This window comes from Crinia signifera, chromosome 6 (genome assembly GCF_055691185.1).
Source record: "Crinia signifera chromosome 6, ASM5569118v1, whole genome shotgun sequence".
Lineage (NCBI taxonomy): Eukaryota > Metazoa > Chordata > Amphibia > Anura > Myobatrachidae > Crinia > Crinia signifera.
In genome coordinates, this window is record NC_139222.1 from 220,654,765 (window position 1) to 220,681,468 (window position 26,704).

A 26,704-nucleotide genomic window follows, 5' to 3' on the forward strand; every position below is an offset into this window, starting at 1 on the left:
TGAAAGCTGCTCAAAACATCAAGTTTGTGCGGCTTTTAGCTCAAAGTCTCCCAGTGTGTATGGCCCTGCGATGAGCGGTGATGGGCTCTCCCGCATCAATGCCGGGAAAGCCGCTCATCTGCTGGTAATACCAGCAGATAAGCGGCTTTCCCGGCGATGCGCCTTATATCCACTTTTTTGTACAAGTAATGAAACCTAATCATAAAAAATAGATAGGCCGGAACCCATGATAGATAGCCAATCTGGCATTGAAATATTTTATTATCCTTCTGTTAATGACATGGCAAGAAATAACAGTTATATAGTAATAAAAACAGCATTACAATTCCCTTCATACAGAAAAATATGGAAATTAAGTCTAACGACATTATAAAAAAAAATGTAATTCCATAAAAATACAGGCATTTGCAATCTAAAATATATATTGTTAATGACAAGATTCCGCACTCCCCTATCAAACATTAGGTAGTAAAGCCAATACGCAGAATGGCCCCAAAACAGATGCAAGGAAAGGCACGAGAAGCTTATTAGTTTAGGTATTGCACAGGCTAACATCAAATCATTTAACATATTGTATTTACATTTGCAAGAGATAATAGCTACATAATTTAAGTACAAAACCATACTATAAAAATAAGAACGTACATTACAGAAAAAAAAAACAAAAAACTTCGGTCAGCTATACAGTACTTTCACGGTGAGGAACTTCAAAGACACTATTGATGTCACACCCGTAGATGGCAGTATACACACAGCAATGTACACAATTGCCTATTACTTGCAGTACTATCAAATGAACTCAATTAAGTTAAAGGCTAAAAATCAGTGTAGGGGGGAGGAAAAATCAAATTACAATGTCACAAAAAATAACTTATGGTCAAGTATTTATACTTGGTCAAAACCAGCTGATGGTGCTTTAAAATAAACTACTATTTTACAGGCCTGGATGACGAAAAGGAACTTTAATATCACAGAAAGTTAGATTGATATTTGCCCAATGCTAACAATGTCATATACAGCATGACATTTACAAACATATTTACATATATAACTGGGCACAGATCACCTGGTTATAACTCATGAACCAATTTTTCTCCAGGTAGTGAAGAGTTTTATTACATCCCTGATGTCCTTTTAATTTGGTCAACTGTGAGAAAGGCCTCAAATAAGTGATTGTGCGACTCGTACATTAAAAATATCACCATTGTCCCCTCATCGGTGCAAGATTTATAATGTGTACTGTAGGGGTGGACATCAGTGCTTCAGAATCCACATTTCCCAGAATGCTCAGCCAACCAATTAGAAACTGGTAAATAAGACCTGAAGTTCCACTCCTAATATACAGAAAAACCTAAACCTCCCATTCAGGCCATTTGGGCTTTCAGATGACTGGGGCGGAACGGGCCAGGTGAACTTGGTGAATAAGCCCTCTTAGACATTTCACTTTAAAGGAATATAAACCAAGTTGGATTTATTACACAAAAATATTTGGTCCTTGGTACATTGACACAATAAGCATGCTATTAAATCTTGGATCCATATTCATACAATTATCTTACAGCCAGCATTCAGACATCAGAGACATGCACAGCATTTCATTCACTCTCACAATTCCATAAACCATTGATTTTAGACACTAAAATGGCTCTAGGTATCACTGTGGGCTACAGTCATTTCCGCATATGTAGCACATCCTGAAATTTGGTACTGGTGTATCGGGCGTGGAAGCCTTTTTTATTGATGGTATCATCCGTGTGGAAGCGGATCATGATGGAGTCTCCGGCTGAATAGATTTCTTCGGGAGGCTAAAGAAAGCAAGAGAGTGTTTTTGTAGAAAACAAAAAGAAACCAATCTAGATACAGACAAAGGATATACTGTATAGCACTTTAATGAGTATGTGGTCATTGGTATAATCATGGCACACTGTAGACTGGCCTGTCACTTTAGCCCTTTGACTGCCAACATCTGTGAGAGATGTGCAAAATATCCTCTAAAAAAGGCCAGTGTCATGCACATTTGTTATATAAATTCAAATAAAAATGTTGTGTTAAAAAAAAAAAGGATTATATTTCCTGTATAAAAAGTAATCACTACAGGTCATCGTGAGGAGTAAAAATATTTGCTTGGGATTTTTCACACCTATTTTGACAAATTCAATCGGCACTCAAAGGGTTAAATATTGCTAAATACACAGAAAGACATTAAAGATGTGTCAGCAGCACTTTATTCGGGGAAACCAGAGATAACAGTCTAAGAGGGGTATTCAATCTTGGGTCTCGGCTGTCGAGCTGGCCGACAGCTGTCACCCTGTCACGTTCTTTGTCTGCTTGACTGAGAATTTGCAGGCGGGATTCAATGCCCGTCTGTAGCGGGATGAGAAGGGGGCGTGGCCAGGAAGAGGCGAGCTGCAGCCGGTAGCTTGTCACTTCCCGGCAGCTCTCGGCAGAAGGAGCCAGACTGCCGAGATTCCCCATTCAATGCTGTCGGGGAAGACAGCATTGAATAGGGCCCCACAGCCATTTCCACGGTCGGGAGATGGCTGCGGGAGATTGAAACCCCCCTAATACTGGGCAGGTTTATCAAGTACATGCCTGGCCAACCTGTAGCTCTCCAGCTGTTAAACTACAGGTTTCAGCATGCTTTACCAGATGATATCTTAAAAACTTCAGAGAATAAGAGATGTATTAAAAATGTAATTTAATACATAGAGAATGAAAAACTGCACTGTGCATTTAGACAATTGTATAAAGTTGGGCCAATTCAAATTGCCAAAAACAAGATCTTTAAAATCTTGAGCCGTCCTTTTTTAATGTTGGAATGGCAGACATGTAATGACCATGTTCGTAGAATGAAGGGATTTTTTTTTCCTACTGCACAAGCCCAAAAATCCATCAACTCCAACGGCACCTGCGTTTCCCAGAGCACACGCAAAATAGGATTTGCTTTTGAGATGCACAGTAATGGAAAGGTCTTGCAAATGTGCTGTGAGTTCCTGGATAAAGGCTAAAAAGACAAATGGAAAAGGGCCATCTTATGGGAATATTATGGGAGTGCCACTGCAATGTTGCATACACAAAGGGGTATTCAATGCCGCAGCGAGCGGCCGGCGAGGGGGTTAAACAGCGAGGATTGCTGAAAACCAGCGATCCTCGCTGTTTAACCCCCGCGCCGGCCGCTCGCTCTATTCAACGTACTGGGGAAATCCTCGCCGTCACAGGACGGCGAGAATTCCCCAAAACAGCGAGACCCGCAGCTAATGCAGAAAACTTGCAGTTTTTAGCCGCGGGTCTCGCTGCTTCTGGAGCCGCATCCGCCAATTCCCCCTCGCTCAAAAAACGGAGCGAGGGGGAATTGGCGGATGCGGAGGCTGTGTTGAATGCTGTCAGGGTGAGTGGTGACAGCGAGCAGGAAGACCTGCTCGCTGTCACCACTCGCAAACAGCATTGAATACCTGCCAATGAATCACAATTGTTCTTGGAGACCATACTTAGACAGAACATCTATACCTGCTGTAGGGCTAGGCCAAGCTTTAAATAGTGATGTTTAAAATAAAAAGTCACACCACGTGTTATTAGAGCATCTACAAATGTCAAAGTGGGCATCTCAGTGCCTGCAATTATATGCACGGATATACACCAGGGAAGGGCTTTCTAGTGCTATTTACATATGATATCCCCATAATAGGGGATGAGCAAGTAATACAGCTATCATCCTCACGGTATAGAAAGCTTGAGAATGAAACCAATATTAAAATAAAAAGGACCTATACAGGGTTTGATTGGTTGAGCTTTCTGCAGGTAGTCTTCACTTACACCCACAAAAATCCAGAATGGAATGAAAAATTGCAGATTTAAGAGCTAAAACCAAATTAAATGGGCCGGATGTAATCGCATCAGAGTTTAGCGGCTGGAGGCTATTACATCCTGCCCAAAAAGTTATTAATATTTGTAAAGTTTATTCATTAGCCAAACAGAGCTAATGTATTACCAGCATACTGTATAGGTTTTAATCAAATTATCACACAAAGCTCTGAATATGCAAGTTAAACATAAATTAAAAACTTACCCCTGATCCGCAGTATCTAGCTAGTCGTGGAGCGGTCGTGTCATAACCATCATAAATTTCCATGTAGTCATAACCACAATCTGATTCTTCCTCCATTTCAAATATTTCAAATATTAATTCTACTCCATAACCATCCTCCGCTACGATGACCCAATCACAATTAGACTGTACCGGATAATTGTTATCCCCATACTGGGCATGTGAATACAGATCCTTTGTTTGAATCTCCGCTTTTAAACGGCCACCGCATTCTAGAAAGAGGATAAAATATGCATAAAATGTTATGTATAAATAGAATGCAGTAATATAATATTAATCCTGATGTTCAATGGCGTCAAACAATTTTCATATTCTATTGGATATTTGTTAAGTTATAAAAAAAACTTGTTATTCTAAGGCCATTTACTATAATTCTACAACGTTTGTTTTAGATCTTGCAAAAACACCCCGTCATATCGCAACAATGCCATCGCTTTTTAACCACTGTATTCATTATGTATAAAATATCATAAATGGTAACAGTTTAGGCAACAGGCAGTTGATATGCAAAATTACAGATCATAAAACTGGGTTGTCTATATAAAATACAAATCTAAAGTTTCTTATAAATGACAAAATCAGAGGTAGAGGATGACAACCTTTACTTGCCCTGAGAGAAGAGGGGCACAGGGACTGTGCTGGCCACACAATAGGATTGTTACCAGCAATAACACATCTCATTCACCAAGATGTGATTTGGAAGCAGTATTAGTTTCTGCTTAATGTAACTGGACATAATGGATACACCGCTTTCCCACACTGAAAGGAAATGCTGAGTTTGTCTTTCTTTCTGCAGCAGCCTCTCTAGTTCATTCTAAACACAAAGCCCAGCTAAACGGTCAAGTTGGAGAATTGGTTGAATCCACACATAGAAGATTCAGGGGCGTTGTTATCAAATGGCAAACACACTTTTTTGCAGACAGTAAGTGCGCTAATGTTGCTGGAAAGGGGGCTTTTCTCTGCAACACCCGCCCTTACCTATTTACGGGTAGGTGTATTTAATAAGCATATGTAATGGTCACTTTTTTTTTCTAACACTCCATGCCAAGTATGGCGTGTCTGTTCCACTGCACATGGTCAGGCCGGATAGATGGCCAACAGATACACCTATCAGACATATTGAACGTTACTGCTCCATACAAGCCTGTGCTTGTGTTACCTTAACATATAAATCCCAATCTGTGTTTGAACATGTGCAAAAACACAAAAAAAAAAAATAACACAATTTAGGACCAATGGCATAGACCTGCATCACCATGAAAATTTGATGATCAATATTAACTCCTTCAGTGGCAATTCTGAGAATTTTCCGGGCTGTGCCTCAGTGCCCAGTGTGGCAAGCCCGGAAAATTCTCGGGATTGCAACTGTTTACAGCCGGGCAGCGCTGCTTAGTTCAATCACTGAACTCAGGCAGTGTCAGTGCTGCCCGGCTCCCTCCCCTCTGCGGCGCCACCTCCTCCTCCCCTCCGGGTTTTGTATTGAAGTCCCCGGCGCCGGCTTATGACAAGCCGGCTGCCGGGGACAGGTACGCAGTGCAGGGACGCAGGTCCGGGCAGCCGCTGATTGACAGTGCAGCGGCTGCCCGGACCCAGGGAGGCAGTGGTGGGTTTTTTTTAAGGGAGCGCTCCCCATAAAAAAAAAAACTCGCCCAGTGGGGAGCGCTCCTAAAAAAAAAAACACCACTGAAGTGGTTAATAAAAAAAAATTTAGGTTGGGGAGAGCTATGTTAGGGCTCACCACACATTTACGGATGGTACTTTCCATGCATTATGGAAAGACTGTCCATTCGTTCTATTTGTAATGGCAGGACTGTCAAGCAGGGATGCAATCCATTCGTATAGATTTACTATGAGTCAGTAAAATGAATCCAACATTAAGGAATAGTCTGCAATGTTGTTTCCAGTTCTTCATTTGGCAGTACAGATTTGATAAGTTGGTACATACCTGTGCTGTATTTAGCCTGGAACCCTTTCCTCTGCACGGACGCATCAGAGTAAAAGCGCAGGAACATACTGCTTGTCGTGGCAATGACAGGCTCTGGCTTGCTGCTGCCACAAAACCGTCCTAGTATGGGGAATTTGCTGCTCGGCCCATCATACAGTTCCAGGTGGTCATAGGCACATTCTTGGTGCAGTTCAATTTCAAAGTCATTAAATACCTACAAGCATAAAAGTCATTAGGGTGTAAAAAAGATCTACACTTAGGTGAAAATGAAATAGCAATGTCAGGGAACGGGGATGAGAAACCCTGTGCAGAATTGTGAAAAATGATCAGAACTAATGGGGTCTCTGGGTATAATTCAGTAAGGATCTCAAATCGTTTTCTAAAGGGAAAAACCATGTGCATCACAGGCGGGATAAACATAACATGTGCAGAGAAAGTTAGATTTGAGTTTAGTTATTTTGTTTCTTTGCAGGGTAAATACTAGCTACTTAATTTTTAAACTGCAGTTTAGATTCCAGTTTGAACACAACTCACCCAAATCTAACTCTCTCTGCATATGTTACATTTGCCCCACCTGCAGTGCATGTGGTTTAAGAGAAATATTTTGCTTTGAGATCCTTAATGAAATAGGCCCTATGTACTAAGCCTTGTAGGGAAAATGCTTCATAAATAACAGTGGATAAATCTGCTTGATTCTAAGTTAGGCGCAATGTGTTGGCAAGTGTTGATGGTTGCGGCAACTAATTGTATTACCTTCTGATAATGCGTCTACATGTGTATATCTGCATTGCTTTGTCTGAAGACAGCCACAACCATCATCATTAGCATTGTCACTTACACCTATCCCATGCTAGGTACAGAATTGCCTCAGAAGCAAAAGCATAAAAGCTCAGACATCAGGCTACACCCCCAGCACACTTAAAGGAAATTGATGTTTTGCATGCATATTCGCTGCACAGCCAATACCCAGAAACAAACTTCCCAGAGAACCAGCTGTACCCTGAACCTTCATTAAGGTGTTCATACACCGTTTGTGAAAAATCACTAGATAAGTCTGGTTTTGGCACTGCCATGGGAATCAATCAGGCCCAAAATTAGTTCTCTTGTATTGTTGCCAGTATTGCAATGTATTACAAAACAAAAAGGTAAATTATCGGCACTAATATTTGACTCAAAGAACACATGAGAGGTATAGAGATCTACAGTATTTATGTTGACTGTAAATAGGTTGATACCAAATTGTGAAAACACGTTATTTTCATTTTCTTGGATCAAATCTTGAATGTTTGGTCATTTGTAACCGCCATCAATCAACATAAACGTATCTCTGATTCAGGCAAGGTGGCTTGCTCCAATACCACTGCGCTCGACAATGTTCCCAGTTTTAGCCCAAGTAAATAGTAAATCAAGCAAATGTTGGGAAAATATATATATAAAACAACAAAAGTGTCAACCATTGTTATGTCGATCTTTGAACCTGTCTACCTTAAACTCCATAAACATTTAATCTGTCAATAATAGGTCAATCAGATACTAAATACACTTTACAATGTAAAAATGCAAGGTTTGGCTAAGGAACATTAAAAGGAATTTTGACCCCAGGGTCTTTAAGAAAGAACTAAAAATCATTTACAAATACACTTTTATTAACGTGATATACATTCCATTTATATTTTGTATACTTTATAATTAAAATGCTGCCCTAATTATGTCTGAGCCTTTATCAGGATGAGGACTCTCACTTACAAGTTTGACTCTATGGCCGGCGGTTGTGGATATGCCCCAGGTGCATTCTTTCCGGCTGGGATATTTATCAGGATAGTTTGGGCTGGAAATGGTCCCCTCGGCACTAATAAGCCTGTGTTCACATCCAGCTGGAGGTAAATTTACATTTTAGTAGCATGATTTAGTATATTCTGCCTGAACAATGCATTAGTAGCATAGTCCAACATGAACAACAATATATTCGGTAATGCACACACAAGTGTATTTTAGAGATTTAGTATATATATTTAGTATATTGCTATAAGACGCTCACATCAATTATAAATTTGATAATAAAAAAACAGCACAGTATGCAATTAGAACACAAACTGGAACACACATTCTGCTTTATTATTCACAGGACAGTAAGAAAAGCCCAAGTTTCCAACACGCAAGAGCTTCTGCTCATCTTTTTTATCAAGAAAATAGGAACAAAAAGAAAGAGACAGAGAGTGGTATTCAATATTGGACGCTATTTCCGCCGAGGGAAATAGTGGCCGCCACCTATTCAATGCTGCTGTATGAGATCATTGAAGGCGGATTTCGACAAAACAGATTTGACTGTAAAACAAGTCGGATCTCTGGTCAGAAACGGCCATGGATTGACGAATTCATGGGCACTTTTTGCTGACACGCCCACTTTCCGACACTCGACAGCCGGAACATTCAATACCAGCTGTCGAAGTTGCAGGTGAGTTAGGTGGAAACGGCCCGGGATTCTGACTATTGGGAAGATCTGACAGTCAAAATCCAATATTGAATACCCCCCCCCAGAGGGAGATATTCAATTACTCCTAAAAAAATGTTTGTGCAAAAAATAAAAATAAAAAAAAGGCCTTTACCGCGATTTTTGCAAGATGGTCATTATTGGGCAATTCAATTGTAGCCATTTAGGACTAATTTGATTGTCTTAGGGGGATCAATTAGACACTGAAAATTACTGCAGCTAACTGAATATCCCCAGAGGTTGAACAAGGAATGGAGCAACCAAAACATAAGAGCAACAAGGTTTATAATCAGCTATCACCCAAAACCATCACAAATTTGACACTGGCCATTTACTTATCAGAATTTCAACACAAAACTTCATGTTCAAAACAACAAATATAGAACTGTGTGTATTAATTTGTTAATATAACCACAATTATAACAAATTGCTAGTTATCCGAATTTCAGATGGGGGGTTTTGACATTGTTAAATCACCAGACTCAGGGAATCTGTATTGTATTTTAACCTTTTGCAGTCCACATTTCTTTTTGCAATTCAAAACAGTCTGGTTTAAATTAATTGTAGGTTGTTTTTTTTTTATTAATTTATTGTTTTAATCAACAATGGTCTACATTGAATGTTGAACTATGTCAATGTTCTTATTTTAAAGTGGCTCACCATTGGATCTGCTACTAGAGCTAGGGCTGAGCCTGAAAAGGCATTGGACCTGAAAGGGTTAAATCATCAGATCGTAAGGGTTTGTTTTTGTCATGGCTCCCAGAATAAGATTGGCTTTAAACTGTTCTATTGCATTTTGACTAGTTGTCAAATGAAAAACAGATAACCCAATTACTAAAGAGCTGGGCTTTTCTTTTGCATTTGCCAAATCTACAATTTTACCTTCTTTACAGTCATGTCCATTATCATGAACCATAAAGCCATTCTTGCACTGGCATACATAGCTGCCAAAGGTATTGACACACTCGTGCTGACAACCTCCATTGTCCTTGGAGCATTCATCCTTATCTGGAACGTCAAAAAGCTGCATTAGATAACTACAACCACAAATGTTCACAGTATCATTTTTGTGTGAGATTGCATTGAAACGTTATTTAAAAAAAGAAAATCCTTACCAGAAAAAAAGTTTACTTTGAATCCTTTCTTAGACACGGTGTTGTCGGATTTAAATTCCAGTCTTATACTATTGCCGTGTGAGGTGATCACCTCTGGCTTTTCCGAGCCACAAAACCTTCCATGCATTTTTGACTCTGAAGTCAGTCCACTGCGAACTTCCACATAGTCATACTTACATACCTACAGAAAACAAGGAGACATGTAATAAAACACAATACTACACAGACAGTACAAAACAAAATATCCACATTAAAATATATTTTATGAAAGTCATTTCCACGGAATAAAAGCATGTTATTCAGATGTACTTAACTTACATCATTGCCTTCAAGGTCAAATACTTCAAACTGCAAGGATATCCTGTATTGTGATGGAGCGACCACCTGCCACACACAGTTTTTATTAGTGGGGTATTCCTTTGGCCAGCCAGGGCTAGTTATGGAACCATCCAGCACTGTGAGGAAACCTCCACATGCAACTATAGGAGAAAGAAAACTATACATTTCATACACATGTTTGCTTGTTGTATAAACACTGAATTTCTGCGCCAATATCTTGCTTTAATTAACATCATCACCATAAGTCACATAACATTAAGGGATTGCATGGGTGCACGTTACCACTTTAAGTATTCCACTGGATATTAACCATTACATTTTAATACTGTAAGTAATGTGATATAGTAAAAATGGTACTTGTGTAATATCTGGGCGCCCAATCTTTTCATTGTATTGCATCACTTCGCATCACATGCAATATAGTGGCATACAATTCATGCAATGCGATTTTTCATTGTAAAGACCCGATTTTTAATTGTATAGTCACCCATGGGTGATTTGAAACCCCCACTATCCAACTGCGCATGGAGTTGATTTTATATAGTGTGGCGAGCGCAGCGAGCCACCGAGACCGAAGCGTGGCGAGCGCAGCGAGCCCTGTGAGGGGACGCAAAATACATGTAAAGTAATCCACGTCCCCTTGCGGGGCTCGCTGCTTTCTCCACGCTTCGGGCTCGGTGGCTCGCTGCGCTAGCCACACTATATAAAATCAACTCCATGCGTAGTTGGATAGTGGGGGTATGAAATCACCCATGGTTGACTATACAATTAAAAATCGTGTCTTTCCAATGAAAAATCACATTGCATCGCATTGCATTGCATGCCTTAAGTAGTGGCATGCAATGAAAAAAATTGTGCGCCCAGATAATACACAAGTACCGTAAAAATATACCTCTGTAATATTTCCATCAAGCCACTTACCTTCACAGTTTTTCTTATCTGGAGTCAGCTCATACCCTGGATCACAGACACATTTGTAACTTCCTAAAGTATTAACACAACGCTGGGCACATCCCCCATTATCTGGCCGGGCACATTCATCCATCTCTTTCCAAAAAACAAAAGGATAAGAGAATTTAAATTGGTAACAGGTATGTAACCATGAAATAATTGTACAGTTAGAATATGGAGCCCTAAACCTAATAAAACCACTTCGTAGACAAATTTGATTCTTTAGCTTGTAGATCCATGTAGAGCAGGTATTCCCAACCTCAGTCCTCAAAGCTCACCAACAGTCCAGGTTTAAGCAACGTCCATATTTGAGCACAGGTGGCTTAATTAGTATCTCAGTTATTGTGATTTAACCATCTCTGGTGAATCTAGATGTAACTGTATACTGCATGGTTACGGTGTCTTGAGGACAGAAGATGCAAATGCCTGACTTAGAACATTGTGATTATACAAGAGAACAAAAAAGAATTCTGCCAAAAAAATAAATTGTGCTAATTATATCGGCTTATGATCTCGGGTTGTGCCTAAAATTAGACTTCGCTACGGTAGATTACCGTGAACTATTGATCCCCTGGGGCTATCCAGTTAGCGCAGAAGCCAGGAATTATGCCAGGCACACCACGCGATGCGTCTATCTAGCGAGATGGATAGTTCACTACATATACATACATATACATATATATATATATATATATATATATATATATATATATATATATAATGTAGGAAGGGATGTGTTCAACTGTGAAGTCCCAGGTTAGCACGCACAAGCCTTATGGTAGAGATTATATCATGAACAAAAATGAATTTTGAAAAGAAAAAGGGTTTTGGTATCTAAAGAGTCATGTACATTTACCTTTGAAAAAGTTGGCGGAAAATCCAGCTTTGTTGACTGAGGAATCAGAGAAAAATTTTATCCACAGGGTATTGGAGGTAGATTTAATATCCTCTGGCTTTTCGTAACCACAAAACTGTCCCATCAGTGGACTATTTTCTGATGGGCCATCACGTATTTGCAGGTGGTCATATAAGCAATTGTCATGTGGTTCAAACTGTGAAACAGGAAATAGGACTGTTTACATTCAGTACAGTGAATAAACAAAAAAAAATTATAAAAATAAAATATGTAAAACGGATCCATTAGCCACTATTTTAATCTATGTCCAATTTGCCCCATTTAACTGATAAAAACAACCTCAGAATACTGAATACACAAATGATCTTGCAAAGGGGTGAGGTACATGATAAAACTTAAAGAGTGTCTCTCAGTTAACACATTTATATGCCTTGGAACAGTTGGAATAGTTTGTGGCATCAATTCATCAAGAAACTGGAAACAATCATTAGATATTCTGGTCTATTGGTTCCATGATGTTGGATATAGAGTTTTTTTTCAGAGCTAATAACTCGAGATCCATTTGATTATTGAATTAGTGCACATGCGTATGGGTTGTTGCACGCATGCGCGAGCCAAGATAGGTACAGAAATAGCAAAAATATCTAATCACAATCCCCTTGCAATTTGATTGTCTGGGAGTCAGCTTTAGAGGGTTATAACGTGCAGTTTTCTGGGGGTGTCAAAAAAAACTGCAGGCATGCCTAGGCTTTTTAAGGGAGGGTGTTTCAGGAGTTGTGGAAGAGTCAGTGTTACGCACACTGGCACTGACTGGGGAAATCATTCAATGGTGAATGAATTGCGAATGGATTTGCAACAGGATACCTAATAGCAACATTCTTCACAATTCACTTGCAGATTTACAAAGGGCAGGATTGCACTCTGTATGGGCGGCACTAAGTAGAAGCAGTCATCTACAAATATGTGAATGAGCAATCAGGTCTGAATTCTGCCCTTAGTCAACAATAGTCAAGTAGAATGTTGCATATAAATAATGCTCAATTGGTTTAAATAGGTATAACATACTCCACGATCATCAGCCTGAACCACTGACACAAAGCAGTATGAATATATGAATATCTACACAAAATTCTGAGTCCTCCATGTGCATGTTGCAGCAGAAATAAAGAGATTATTGAGACCAAGTAAAGTTTTTCTGATATTCTAGTGTCTGTTTTTTTCTGGTATTCTATTGTCTGGCAGCGGCCTCCTCTAGCATCCTTAAAAATGGTCTGCTATTAGGGGCAGCCATTTTGTGAGGGTAATTTTTCATTAGATCCAGCAGGAGCCAGGTGCAGCGCCAGGAACCATTGTTTGGTTCTGAGGCTACGCTTTGGAGATGAGATCATCTCCAAGTGCTGGCTATTCCAATGCAGTGAATGGGCACTGGGTTCCATCGACCCATGTAACCCGTTTACGATGCACCGCGAGGTGGGTTGAATACGTGTTCAACCCTGCTCACTACCTGGGTTGAAATACAGGTTCGCTCTACACGGGTTATTTCATCTGGGGGCGTATCCACAGCACAATATCCTAGGATGCTGCGCATTCATGTGCAATAACCTGGGATATTTAGGGAAGTGTAAAAAGGGTATAAGAGGGGTCATTACTGTTTGGATTGGAAGTGTGATTTGGGTACATTAGAGACAGGGGGTATATTTATGAAGTTTAAAACAGCAATAGTTTTAAATACAAAAACCTGGGTTATTTTACATGTAATACTATAGACAGTTTAAGGCATGTATTCAATGCGGTCGGCGAGGGGGTTTTTATGGCGAGGATGGCTAGTTTTCGGCGAGGATCGATGAAAACAAGCCATCCTCACCGTTTAACTCTCTCGCCGGCCACTCGCCCTATTCTATGTTCTGGGGGAATCCTCGCCGCATATAGATGTGAGCCTCGCAATTTTGATGGCCGCACACAATTAGGTGGAAACAGCAAGCACTGGTGGTCAGTTGAATACCGAGGGAGGGCTATGATGTTGAGCAATAGGCACTGCTCGCCTGATCAGCATTGCATATACCCCTAAATCTTATGGGCAAAATCAACAATATCATCCACTACTTCACAAATATATAAATATATCCCATGGCATTTTCTTTTTGCATAATGGGAGGTGTCTTAATAAAAAAAAAATTAATTACCCCAGATTAAAACAGGATAGCGAATAGAGAACACCCCATAAGAAAAATTCTATTCACATACCACTCTCCTGGAAGCAGAGAAGTGAAGGTGACCACTAATGCACAAGTGTAATGAAGGCGCTACTTATTTGGACACGAGTCAATGCTGTCCACTGACGTGCTACATTCAACAACCATTGCTCTATTATATTTAGCCCTCCAGAATATTTAGGGCTTTGAAATCAATTGTGGTTGCAGCAGGAGTTAAAATATGGCAGCTTTAATTACGGGGGAAAAAAATAAAGATTTTGCAGAGAGACCAAATTTTTATCTGTATTACACCTGGTTTTTAAATAAAATGTTATAGCATACAAGGAAAAGTTTCAGGTTTGACACATAATAAAAGATGCGAAAAATACTAAGAATTTTCAGAAGTCTCTTACAGTACCTCAAATGTTTGGAAAGAAAGACCAACCATAAACCCTTCCGAGACGGTAATAGTCCACACGCAATGTTTATCTGGTCGATAATCGTCAGGGTAATTAGGAGACTGAATCTGACCAATGTCCTTTTTTATATTACCTCCACATATAGCTGAAAGAAATAATTAAAACAGGTTTACAGTCCACTAAGCTGCAAAATCCATTCTATACTGCAGCTTGGTTCTGGTTGAAAGGTCGACCACTATTGGTCGACAGGCAACATGTCAAACACATGAAAAATGTCGACATGCACTAGGTCGATATTGACAAAAGGTTGACATGCTAATGGTCAACATGAGTTTTTAAATTGACTTGTTCATGCTTCATGATCCATGTCGACCACCAGTAAAAATGGTAACGTGTGCCAAGTGAAGTGAGGCACCATGCGTTACACTGATTGGGGTTTATGTGGACAAATTTCGACATGGAGAAACCCATAAAAACTCATGTCGACCTTTTGTCCAGGGAGACAGTGATTGTCAATGCCTTGAACCTCTTCTGAACTTCTGACCAAAGGGCTGTCTGGAAGCGGTAAAGGATCCGCCCTGGTTATATGGCCTTTCTGGCCTATAGGTCTTAGCTTCTCTATACATCTGCCTTGATGACACAGGAAATGGAAACCTATTTTTTTTATCTTGCAGCAACCTAAGATTTTCCGCCTATGAATAAGTGCATCCAATTTGGACCCGAAAAGGAATGAACCCTTAAAACGGTAAGGATCTATTTTTAGAATGAGAATCGGCAGACCAGGACCTCAACCATAGAACTGAGTAGAAACCTAGGCCGACATAGACCTTGCTGCAAATGAAGTGACATCTAAAGATGCTTTACAAAGGAACTCCACCGCCTTCTTGATCATATCCAAATTCTTTAGTATATACTGTCTAGAAATCTTTTCTTGAATGTCTGTATGTACCCTCATACCCCAGTCTTAAAGCCCTAGCCACCAAAGCAATGGAGAGCCCTGACAAGACATGGCAGCAGAAAAGTGTAATTTTCTAAGAGAGCTCTCCATTCTCCTGTACATCGGGTCCTTAAATGAGGCTCCATCCTCTAGGGGTATCATGGTGCAAGAAGTGAACTCTAAGACTGCCATATCCACCTCCGCCTGTAGGACAGCCCTATAAAATGACCGTTTTATTGCCTTGCACAACTCACCTGCTCACTGCTGCTTAGTGATGCACAGCAGAAGTGAACAGGAAACTCCCACCAACCTCATGGAGGGAAGTTGCTTTGCATAAAATCCTCTAGAACTATAGAAAAATACACAATGCACTATAAATCAGGCATGTAATGCTATATTTTAATTCTGAGGAATCCTAGAAATCTAAAACTCCAGAATTGCACCTGTTCTGCCGGCATCTTGCAGGTTGTTATATTACATAAGGCCAAATGTTATTTGTTTTGTGGGTTCTCTTTTACAAATGCCACAAACCTTCATAGACTGCAAGGAATCCTTTACCCAGGATATTACTACTACTCCTGAACTCAATCCATAGTCTGCTGTCTGAGGATATTATTGGCTCTGGAATATGATCACCGCATAATCTACCTGAGAATAAAAAGAACATTTAAAAAAAGCATTGATCAACATTTACACAATACAGGCATCCTATTCTGTGACAGGCGACTGGTGCACACAGAAGTGCTACTGACAAATACATGATAGAATCTAATACTTTGAGTTCTGGGTGGAATAGTAGTCAAAATATGTACTAATACTAATAAAATGAATAATGAAATAATTTACTTTTGATGATAAACTGTCTTTTTATAGACTGCAAAAAAAAACCAACTATACAGCCTCAAAAGGTCGAGCTATTGGGGGGCTGGATCCTCGGATTTGTGCCAAAGGTGACGGTATTTGAATGCTAGGATTGAAACCTCCAATCACGGGATGAAAAGGCGCATGTGCGCAATTGCTTTTATAGTTTGCTGAGCAATGCCAAAAGAGTACTAGCAGCAGCACTCAGCTCAGCCTCAGATGCTGTGTGCAGAAGGACTTCAGAAAGATTACACAGCCAAGTCGCACACCTGAGCCCCTTCAGCTGCGCTGGCCAGCCTGCTCAAGTGGGGTCGGACACAAGAGCCGCATGGGGAATGTTGGTGGTGAGCGAGATGACAAGGTGACACTGTCAGTGTCACACACACACTAGAGATGCCTGCCCAGGCTGTGGCCAGAGAGGGGGCTTGCCACTGCTTATTTAACATCATACTCCCACTGCCAGCTCCCAGTGAGACTGCTGCCACACACCTGGGCCTGAGTTTTATATCTGGGGCTGGGCCATAAAATTATATGGATACTATTTCTGTTTGGGGGCCACGTGTTGGGAGGTCATTGACCTACTCAAATTTTGAAGGGGATTCAAATAATAAGGTTACTTGCACAAACTGCCCCATGTGCCATAAATAGCAAAGGACAACTCAAGCTCCCAACGGCTGTATCATTCCAATCCTAAACCAGCCTTGTGCAGTATATTTGAGCATGATATCCTACCACTTCTCTGAATGTGCCTTCACGCAAAGGTATAGGAGGACGTACCTATATGGTCTAGTGCAGGCATGTCCAACGTTGGACCTCCAGATGTTGTGAAACTACACATCCCAGCATGCTTTGCCACAGTTTTGCTATTAGAGAATGCTAAAACTATTGCAAAGCATGCTGGGATGTGTAGTTTCTCAACATCTGGAGGGCCAACGTTGGACATGCCTGGTCTAGTGCAGACACTAACTTGGCCTATGCACTGCTATTTACAGTCCTATTGGGGAGCTTACACAGAAGGGGATGTGGTAGACAGCGAGCCTAACCCTGATCATTTCTAAATCTTTGATTACATTCCATTAACATTAAAAGGTTTCACCACATTCAAAATGGATGTCTAAGAGCAGAAGACATCATCTTAACTCCTGCAACCCTGCTACAGTGACTCAAAATAGTGTATGATTATGGAACTTACAACATTAAATGTTATGTAGAGAACCACTACCAGCCAGTAGTTACTGGTTTCATGTCTACTGTATATTAATATGCATATCAGATAGCTAGCCTATATTTTCTATTTTCACAGTTTAAGCTGCGATTTTCTTTACCTAGTAAGGGTGCTTTTCTCCAATAACCATCTCGAACTTCGATATAGTCATACCAGCAAAGCCGACTTTTAAAGAGGTCCATTTCCGTGAAGTTTAAAACTATCTAAACAAAGAACAGAGATCAAATTACAACAAACATTTAAGAAAGAGAAAACAATGTTTATTATATACATATGTATTAGTATTATATAAGAATTTCAAATATAACTGATAACAAATTATAAAAAAACAAATAAGAGAATGGGACAGTATGGGTCATCGACCAATATTGCGTTGACCACTAAAAGTTCACATGGCTGTGGTCGACAGGGTTGGAAGCATTAGGCTGACAATGGCAAGGTGAACAGTGAAAAGGTTGACATGAGTTCTTCATGGTTTTTGTCCGAAATGTTGGCATGGACACAGTTAAAGTGTACCACGTCCTGTCGCAGGGCTCACTGCGCTCGCCATAATTCGTGCGCACTATTGTTTTCTTCCTCTACATCCTAGTGAATTGTAGGGCATGAAATACCACCTCTCGGCACATGTGTGCTTAAAAAAAAACATGAAAAACTTATGTCCACCTTATGACTGTATACCAATGGGACCCATAACCATGTCATATTCAAAAGAGACACACCGTTTGCATTAAGACAACTCCATACTGTTATATAAGATTGCGGTTGAACAAATCACCATACTACTATGACTACGACGACTATGACTACTACTACGACTACACAATTCCATGAAATTATGGACATGAAGCCTGAAACATACAATAGATACTTGGTGGTAACCTGAGCACTGTGCTTTGTTCGGTGCTAGCGGCGGCACCAGCCGTTTGACCTGGCACGACTAGTTTTGATGAGTATAGAAGATGGTAGTGGTGCCGCGCTCTGCCCCTATAGTCTTTTTTGCTGGTGTGGTGTATACGAACAAATGATGACTGGAATCTCTGGTCTATTTTGAAAAATATTGTAACTTTACTCATGAATAAATGTAAACAGTGTATGCATTCCAAATGTTTTCACAGATAGGTTTATACAGTGTTTGTATCCATGTGTATTGCTACAAATAAAACAATGAAATGGGGATTAGAGATACACATACAGATTCACAAGTGCAAACACATAAATGCAGATGTATAATTCTATATGCCGTGGTGTAAGGGGTATTTGGGCGGTGTGGGTGGGGGTGCACAGGGGGTGTGCAGGAAGATGGATGGGGGCGTCTTGGAACGGAGATGGGCTGCCTTGCGGGGATGTTGCTGCTCGTCCCGGTGGACCTGAATCTGCAGGTTCCCCGTGCTGGTCAGGGGGTGCTGGTATTCCCTGGTTGTTTGTTGTCTGTGTTGACCGGTTTCCTGGCGTCAGGTCTGCGGGTGGTAACGGTACACTGGCGGGTTGGGGGTTGGTCCGGAGGAACCTTATGCTGTTCCTCTTCAGGGTGACAGTTCAGCGCTGTTCGCCGCCCGGGCTGCTGCGCTGTCTGTCACTCCTGTTTGGTCTAGCGTGGTTCTTCTGACTGGGAGGCGGGAGCGGTTGGCGCTGATTAGCCGCCTGCCGCTGCGCTCTCCTGCCGACAGAGTGCCTACTCACCTACTCCCTCTCCGTTGTGCCCGTGCTGTGAGTCTCTGCACCCGCCGGTGTTCTTCTGCTGGGCGGTCCTCTCCGTGTCCTCGCTCTTTGTGATGCCGTCAGCTGATGGTCCCGGGTCACTGCGGGTGATGTCTGCCGGCTGTCCCAATCTTTCTCTGCTGCTGTTGGTTTGTGCGGCCCCTGGCTGGTGGAGGGGTGGGGGTTTTCAGGGTTCTTGGGAAGGCTGTGGATTGTGGGTGCTTTTGGTTCCTTGGTCTCTCTCTCTCCAACGCGTTTCGGCCTTTGGATGGGCCTTCTTCTAGGGACTTGTGAATCTGTATGTGTATCTCTAATCCCCATTTCATTGTTTTATTTGTAGCAATACACGTGGATACAAACACTGTATAAACCTATCTGTGAAAACATTTGGAATGCATACAATGTTTACATGAATTCATGAGTAAAGTTACAATATTTTTCAAAATAGACCAGAGATTCCAGTCATCATTTGTTCGTATACACCACACCAGCAAAAAGGACTATAGGGGCAGAGCGCGGCACCACTACCCTCCTCACCTGAAACATACAAGTCAACACAGGTACAATATGTTCATGTTATTCATCAACTGAAGCTCTATTATGCTAATAGAGGGGGGGGGGGGATTGATTTGTGATCTATTACTTCATATTAGGGTTCTTTAAACTATCAGTGCTTGATAACAATGGCCCTTATTCTGATCGGTGCGGCCCGATCAGAATATGCAGCCACGACCGTGCAGGCGAATCCCCGCCTTCCATACGGATCGCCACCTGCCGTTCGTACGCGGATATGTGGCGATCCTCATGAAATTGGACGGGGATACGCCTACTCCATGGTGGGAGCAGCCCCTGCATTCGATGGTCGCCGAACATCGAATGCAGGGCCGCATGCTCCACCAGGTCCCGCAACACAAGACCACACGGACACTTGTCCGTGTGAAATCTTGTATGGGGGCGGGCAGCTGACATCCGGTGATATCAGATGCCCGCCCCCAACACATGCGTCACAGCCTCATTACCATGCGTACGCCCCGCGTTTGCATGGGAACGCCCATGAAACGCGGGGCGTATGCATAGGGAAATGAGGCTAAGTAGCCCCTCACGCCCCTATCCACCCCCTTTGCGGCGGTAAAAAAAAATGTGCGGCGATTTCGCCTGCACATGCGCAGAGTGCCCTCTGCACATGCGCAGAGCGAAAACATCGGCGGAACGGCCGCTACCGCTTGGATCAGAATAAGGGCCATTATTATGGATAGGCTTTCATTCATTTGCCTAAAAAAGCAATAAAAATATATATTTCATTCAAATATGACATAATATCTCAATATCCGGGTTCACTTCATGGAAAGAAGGAAATGTACTGGTATGGTTTACCAAGATATGGGTAAATTAAAACATTAGATTCCTTTGCCGAAAAAGGTAAGAAAAATTGTACTATTTATTCAGAGTTTAATATTACCTCAAAGCTGTTTTGGACTATAGTTTACTATACTCCTTACCCACTTGGTGATATTGTTACAACAGCATGATCATTCCATGATTGTGTAGAACCTGGTCAAACTTTTACCAAACTTATGTAGCTGTATCTTCAGGATTTCCCCAATGTTCAAAACTCTAAAGCTAATCCTGGCTGAATGTGTCATTTGTGTGTACATGCATCGGGGTTTATTTACTAAAATAAGAGTTCTATTGAAGATGGGATGTTGCTATGGGCAATCGTAGTATCCTGTGATTTAGTTACAAACTTTAGTCGGCTGATTGAGCTATCTTGTGTAAGTTGGTACATGTTCAAAGTTATGTTGGTCGTAATTTCTATGGTGTTTATTTTGGGCTATTGGGTTATGACTTGTTCACATTAGTAGTGGCAATGAATAGAGTTTATCATGGCTGATGGGCTTGGATTAGTAAACTACCCAGCAATCAGCAGCAAATGACCAAGTCGCATCAGTGATCACTATCTTATGGGGCAACAATTTTGTTTTTACATATTTTATGGTGTCCATGGAAATTGCTTTACGATAACGATTTATTTCTTTAAATACCTTCTCTCCTGGTGTAACAGATATTCTCCATATGCAGTGGGTATAAGAAGGGTAACCACTTGGATAACCAGGGGCAGAAAAATTACCACTCGATTCCAGCAAAGTTTCACCACATGCTTAAAGAAAAATAGAATTGGTTTAAAATGTAATCATTCCTCCCAGTTGTATAGTTGGGTGAAGGGGCATGTCAATGGTCCTTATTCAGATCTGATCGCAGTACAAATCTGTTCTCAAAATGGGCAAAACCATGTGCACTGCAGGTGGGGCAGATGTAACATGTGCAGAGAGAGTTACATTTGGGTGGGGTGTGTTGAAACTGAAATCTAAATTGTAGTGTAAAAAATAATGCAGCCAGTATTTACCCTGCACAGAAACAAAATAACTCCCCCAAATCTAACTCTCTCTACACGTTACATCGGCCCCACCTGCAGTGCACATGGATTTGCCCATTTTGAGAACAAATTTGTCCTGCAATCAGCTCTGAATAAGGGCCAAAGTCCTCTTACCAACCAAAAGTTTGTTCGGTACTTATGTAATATCTGGGGGCCCAATTTTTTCATCGCATCGCATGCAATATAGTGGCATTCAATTCATGCAATGCGATTTTTCATTGTAAAGACCCGATTTTTAATTGTATAACCACCCATGGGTGATTTCATACCCACACTATCCAACTACGCATGGAGTTGATTTTATATAGTGTGGCGAGCGCAGCGAGCCACCGAGCCCGAAGCATGGCGAGCGCAGCTAGCCCCGCGAGGGGAACGCAGAATACATGTAAAGTAATCTGCTTCCGCTCGCCACGCTTCGGGCTCGGTGGCTCGCTGCTTTTGCCACACTATATAAAATCAACTCCATGCGTAGTTGGATAGTGGGGGTATGAAATCACCCATGGTTGACTATACAATTAAAAATCGGGTCTTTACAATGAAAAATCGCATCGCATCGCATGCCTTAAGTAGTGGCATGCAATGAAAAAATCGGGCGCCCAGATAATACATAAGTACCGTTTGTTCTGTTTCAGCACTAAGCAGCTATATGTCACAATTACAATAGACAAACCCAGAAGCAAAAACATAATATACAATTATTAATTAGAGGAATCAAAAATAAAAACACCAACTGTTAACTAGCGATTAAGACACTAGGAAGGACATCGTCCTTTCCTTGGATTCAAATCATTTAGATCTGTGGCTATTGAGCTTCTAATGGAACCTGCAATCTGACTTAATCTGACTAGATAGGCTTAGAAATGAAAACACACATCGCTGTGTGTGTGTAGGGCATATAGCGATAGCGTTGCACAGTCCCGCACGTCGTTATCACCAGGAGATCTATAACCAATCTGTTGGATAAATCTAGTCAGATTGCTTAGTAGGAAACTACACATCACCTGTGTTTTGTCTAGTGGGCGATAGCGATCAGCGACCTGCATTAACCTGCCTAATACGGCCTACACACATGCCGATATTAAGGCATTTTCTAAGCGATTTTGCTTAGTTTGGCAAAGTCGCTTAGAAAATGCCCTCACATCGGTGTATGTGTGGGGACTATATCGGCAGCAATGCGCGTCCCCGCGCGTCTTTATCGCTGGCCAAAATTGATGGACAGTGTCCATCAATATCGGCAGGGTTCTCCCACCGGAGAACACTGGCGCTGTCTGCTCGCTTAGCACACAGAGCTGACAGCTCGCTCTGTGTGTGGGCTGTCAGCTCTGTGTGCTATGCGATAGCGGCACAGCACAGCCCGACCTAGCATAGCTAGGTCGCCCTACACACATCGCTATGTGTGTAGGGCCCATAACTTAAATCTCCCATGCTTAATTTTTAGGCTTAATCAGTGGTGCACATCACTGGCACTTTGAGTAATCTAGATTCAGGGAAGCTCAAGGAGAAACTCTCATGCTGAATCTCTCATGCTAAATCTCTGGCACAAATCTATATGTGTGTAGGCCCCATTAAACCAAATTATTATTATACAGTACGTGGTTTAAATTATGTTACTGTAATGCAACAGTGTAATGTGTCCAAGTTGTTACACTTCTGAACCACCCATTTTACAGAGTGAAAATTTTTTCCAATACAATCCAAAATATATTAGTTCTCTTTTCAGCTCAATATTTTTACGATAGTAAGGAACAGCTCATACCACTGCTGCAATAAAACAGGTACAGGTATAAGGCTTGTCCAGTGACCTGGGCAGCTCCAAGAATTGGACTTGGGTAGATCGTAAACTGAGTATAGAATGAACTGGATCGCTGATGCTTGAGATGGTTTCATTTTGACAAAACAACAGAAATACTGCACTGCCATCAAGAATTTTGGGGCCAGGGACTCCTTTCCAGTCTTAGCCCCGCCCCCCCCCCCCCCCCCTCACTTGACTCACCTTAACCCGGCTCCTACTCCCTCATCTCCACTTCCGCTGAGCTGCAGGCCGGAGGTCCCGCAGTGCAGGCTTCTTCAACTCAGGATGGCAGCGGCCAATTAAAATGCAGCATTGGCTGGGGAGCCAATCAGAGATCACACATCGGCAGCCGCTCTGATTGGCTCAAAAGCCGCTGCAGCATTTTAATTGTCCGCCCGGAATCCTGGGTTGAATAAGCCTGCGCTCCGGGACCGGCTTTGTTCAGCACACTGGAGCCAGTTGGGGGGGGGGGGGGAATTGCGGGGGGCAAAATGAGCTGTACGGGCCCTTCCAGAGGCCGGGCCCAGTACAGCTGTACCTACAGCACCCCCCTATTGGCAGCCATGGACACAGGTAGACCCCTGTTCAAAAACCTGTCGAACTTGGCACTCTGGTGTAAAATGGGGACACATTTCAAGCTTCACTAGAGTGGTGTGGAGTTATGGCTTGTAGTGAAGCAGCATTTGTATAGGACACTCTACTGTACTACTTTCCATCTACAATATAAGAGGAACATTATCTTTTCCCCAAAATACAATAACTATAATACAGTTTAAAACCTGTGAGATTCAAAATACTGATGAAGCCAACCTAAGCATACATTACCTTAAAATTCACATTCTATCATTTCTCTGTTGCATCCTAGAGAATGATATACATAATCTAATTGGTTACTATGGGCACATCACCTTATTTTCATTTTTGGAAGCATTAGTAAATTTACCCCTAGGTGTAATGATGGGCGGTACACCTGTCAAACCGTAACGCAGGTGTCCTAAGGCGAGCTCAGGGAGGACAGAAACCTCCCATGGAGCAGAAGGGCAAATTTAGGCAAATATATATATATATATATATATATATATATATATATATATATATATATATATATATAAAAAATGTATTGCATTTTTGGGGAAAACTGATATTGGAGATGTAAAGTAGTACAGTAAATTTACCCCCTAGCCCCCTAGTGGTCTACTACATGAACACTTTGACAAGCACATCCTACTGTATTACCAATGTAACGTTTTGCCAACTCTCTACAGGGTTGCAATAATACAATCAGTTACATGACATTATATAATCTACTTCTGCCAATTTAATTAAAAAAAAAAAAAAAAAAAAAAAAAAAAAACTTAATATATAAAAGATACAATAAATCACAATATAATCTAACAGTAATGTATTAAAAAGGTACACAAACACAATGAAAAATACATGTTTACTGTAGATTTAAATAAGATCAATTATACAGTAGAATAGTAATTTATTAATCCAGTGTTTCCCGAACTGCACAATTACAGTCCAGATTCTTAAATCAAATGGACTTTGCTAATTAAGTCACCTGTTCATAAAACATGGGATGTAATGGTGGAATGTGGAAACCTCTGAACTTTTCCATTCTTTATATGTAGAATTGTAGATTAGATCAACTGAATATAGAGGATATTCCATATTATTTTAGTGTGGTTTACCTTAGAACGTTATAAAGTTTGAGGGACAATTTAATACAGTGTACCTTGAACAGTTGCATAAAATAATGAACTACCTGGACACTTATATAACTTTTTAGCCTGTGCGATATCTCCCTGACTGAGCCGTATGCGCTGTCCAATAGTTGGTTGGATCTGGTTGTTCATTCTCCTGGGAAGTATTGTATCAATATTCACGCCCCTGTTAAAAATAAAAGAACAAAACAATATGTTTCAGAAAATGTTCAATAGAGCTTAATGTTGGAAGTTTTTCAAAAAGTTCAGAATTTTTTTTTTAGAATCCCTATCCAAAAGGTTTGCACCTGTCAGTGTTCTTTTAATATCATGTATTTCCCTGCAACCCTCTTTCATATCTGAAGGGTACGTTATTGAACACATTTCCTGAATATCTCTGATGTCCAGCTGTAGAGTCCGGTTACGTCGATGCAAGCTCTATGAGTGCGGGTGCTCCAGCTATTTGTGCTGCCACTATACTTGCACATGCATGCCAATTCTCACTGTAATGGGGGAAGGGTGTTTGGGTAACCTCAACATTTTTAAAAGATGCTACTATGCCCTGTTATCATTACAACATGACAATACTCTAGCTGTAGAAAACAATTATTACATTACACAATATGCATTTAAGAAGCCAATAACATACTGCAAGATTTTGATACACCTTTTCAGTACACTAAAAGACCCGTTTCATGAAGAAAAAAAGAATCTTAGGTGTAAAAGAACTAAGAATCGTGTTTGGTTGAGAATCCATTCTCCTGAGAATTTAGCCTGTTTTTGAAATGCACTGAAGCCAAACACAGATCTAAAGATAGGATGGAAAACATGGCAAAAATAGCCGATATAAGTCAATACACTGTCGAACTAACTCGCAAGTACTTTCCATAGATAGGAATAGAAGATACAAATTTACTAATAATCTTGTTTTTAAAAATAGAGCAAACTCGGAACAAAACAGAAATATCAAATAGACCTGCCTGTGAGCAGTACGTTCTAGAGAAACCTGAACAGATTGGTGTGATCTGTGCATTGCTTCCAATGGCGGCTGCAACTCCAATCACATCATACAGGTCACATATCAACACACATGCAGGGACGTATGTTACTTACATGCAGGTGCCCTGGGATTGAGGATTTTGAAGAAAAGTGGAGCCAAATGCTGCATCCCGGGTTCAGCAATGGCTTAAAGAGATGCAGCACTGCCAACAACCAAGAATGTTACACCATCCCTGCATGTATGCGCTTTTGGGCTAATCGACACCTCCCCCTTCACCGAGTAGAACTAGTGTATGATCCAGTATACATCCTGGTAATATGGAGGGTGAATGTGTAGGGGTCATCTGTATTTCCATGATCCAATGCTGGTCTCAAACAGCAGGGGTTGCATACAATAGGCAGGCAAAATAATTCACTGGGTAACCCAGCCCAAGAATGACCTCCCCTTCCAACTACTCAGCTCAGACTGTCCCCACAATAAATGGTTCCTCTTCCTGGGGTATATAGTAGAATACGTTTGTCCATTATAGTGGACCTACAAGTCCCAGCAAGCCTGCCCTGCGTGACAATTCTTAGGGAACCATAAATTCCTGCATGCCCAGGCAGTAAGGGCTCATTGTGTCTGTAGTAAACAAACGT

The 26,704-nt window shown here is 41.2% G+C and overlaps 1 protein-coding gene across 2 annotated transcripts in view; it reads right to left on the bottom strand.

The window, feature by feature from the left end:
* Positions 1-257: 257 nt before the first annotated feature.
* The window catches only part of LOC146008984 (tolloid-like protein 2), a 150,206-nt gene continuing 123,759 nt past the window's right edge, over positions 258-26,704 (bottom strand). For both annotated transcript variants that reach the window (XM_083148877.1, XM_083148878.1), the window contains 14 exons: positions 25,129-25,253; positions 21,177-21,292; positions 17,537-17,639; positions 15,882-15,998; positions 14,413-14,558; positions 11,803-11,998; positions 10,917-11,042; positions 9,975-10,135; positions 9,657-9,837; positions 9,424-9,549; positions 7,797-7,924; positions 6,051-6,264; positions 4,067-4,317; positions 258-1,805 (listed from right to left, as the gene is read on the bottom strand). In XM_083148877.1, coding sequence (XP_083005003.1) covers positions 1,671-1,805; positions 4,067-4,317; positions 6,051-6,264; positions 7,797-7,924; positions 9,424-9,549; positions 9,657-9,837; positions 9,975-10,135; positions 10,917-11,042; positions 11,803-11,998; positions 14,413-14,558; positions 15,882-15,998; positions 17,537-17,639; positions 21,177-21,292; positions 25,129-25,253 — 2,125 coding nt within the window. In that variant the 3' untranslated portion in view covers positions 258-1,670. The remainder of the gene's footprint in view (positions 1,806-4,066; positions 4,318-6,050; positions 6,265-7,796; positions 7,925-9,423; positions 9,550-9,656; positions 9,838-9,974; positions 10,136-10,916; positions 11,043-11,802; positions 11,999-14,412; positions 14,559-15,881; positions 15,999-17,536; positions 17,640-21,176; positions 21,293-25,128; positions 25,254-26,704) is intronic.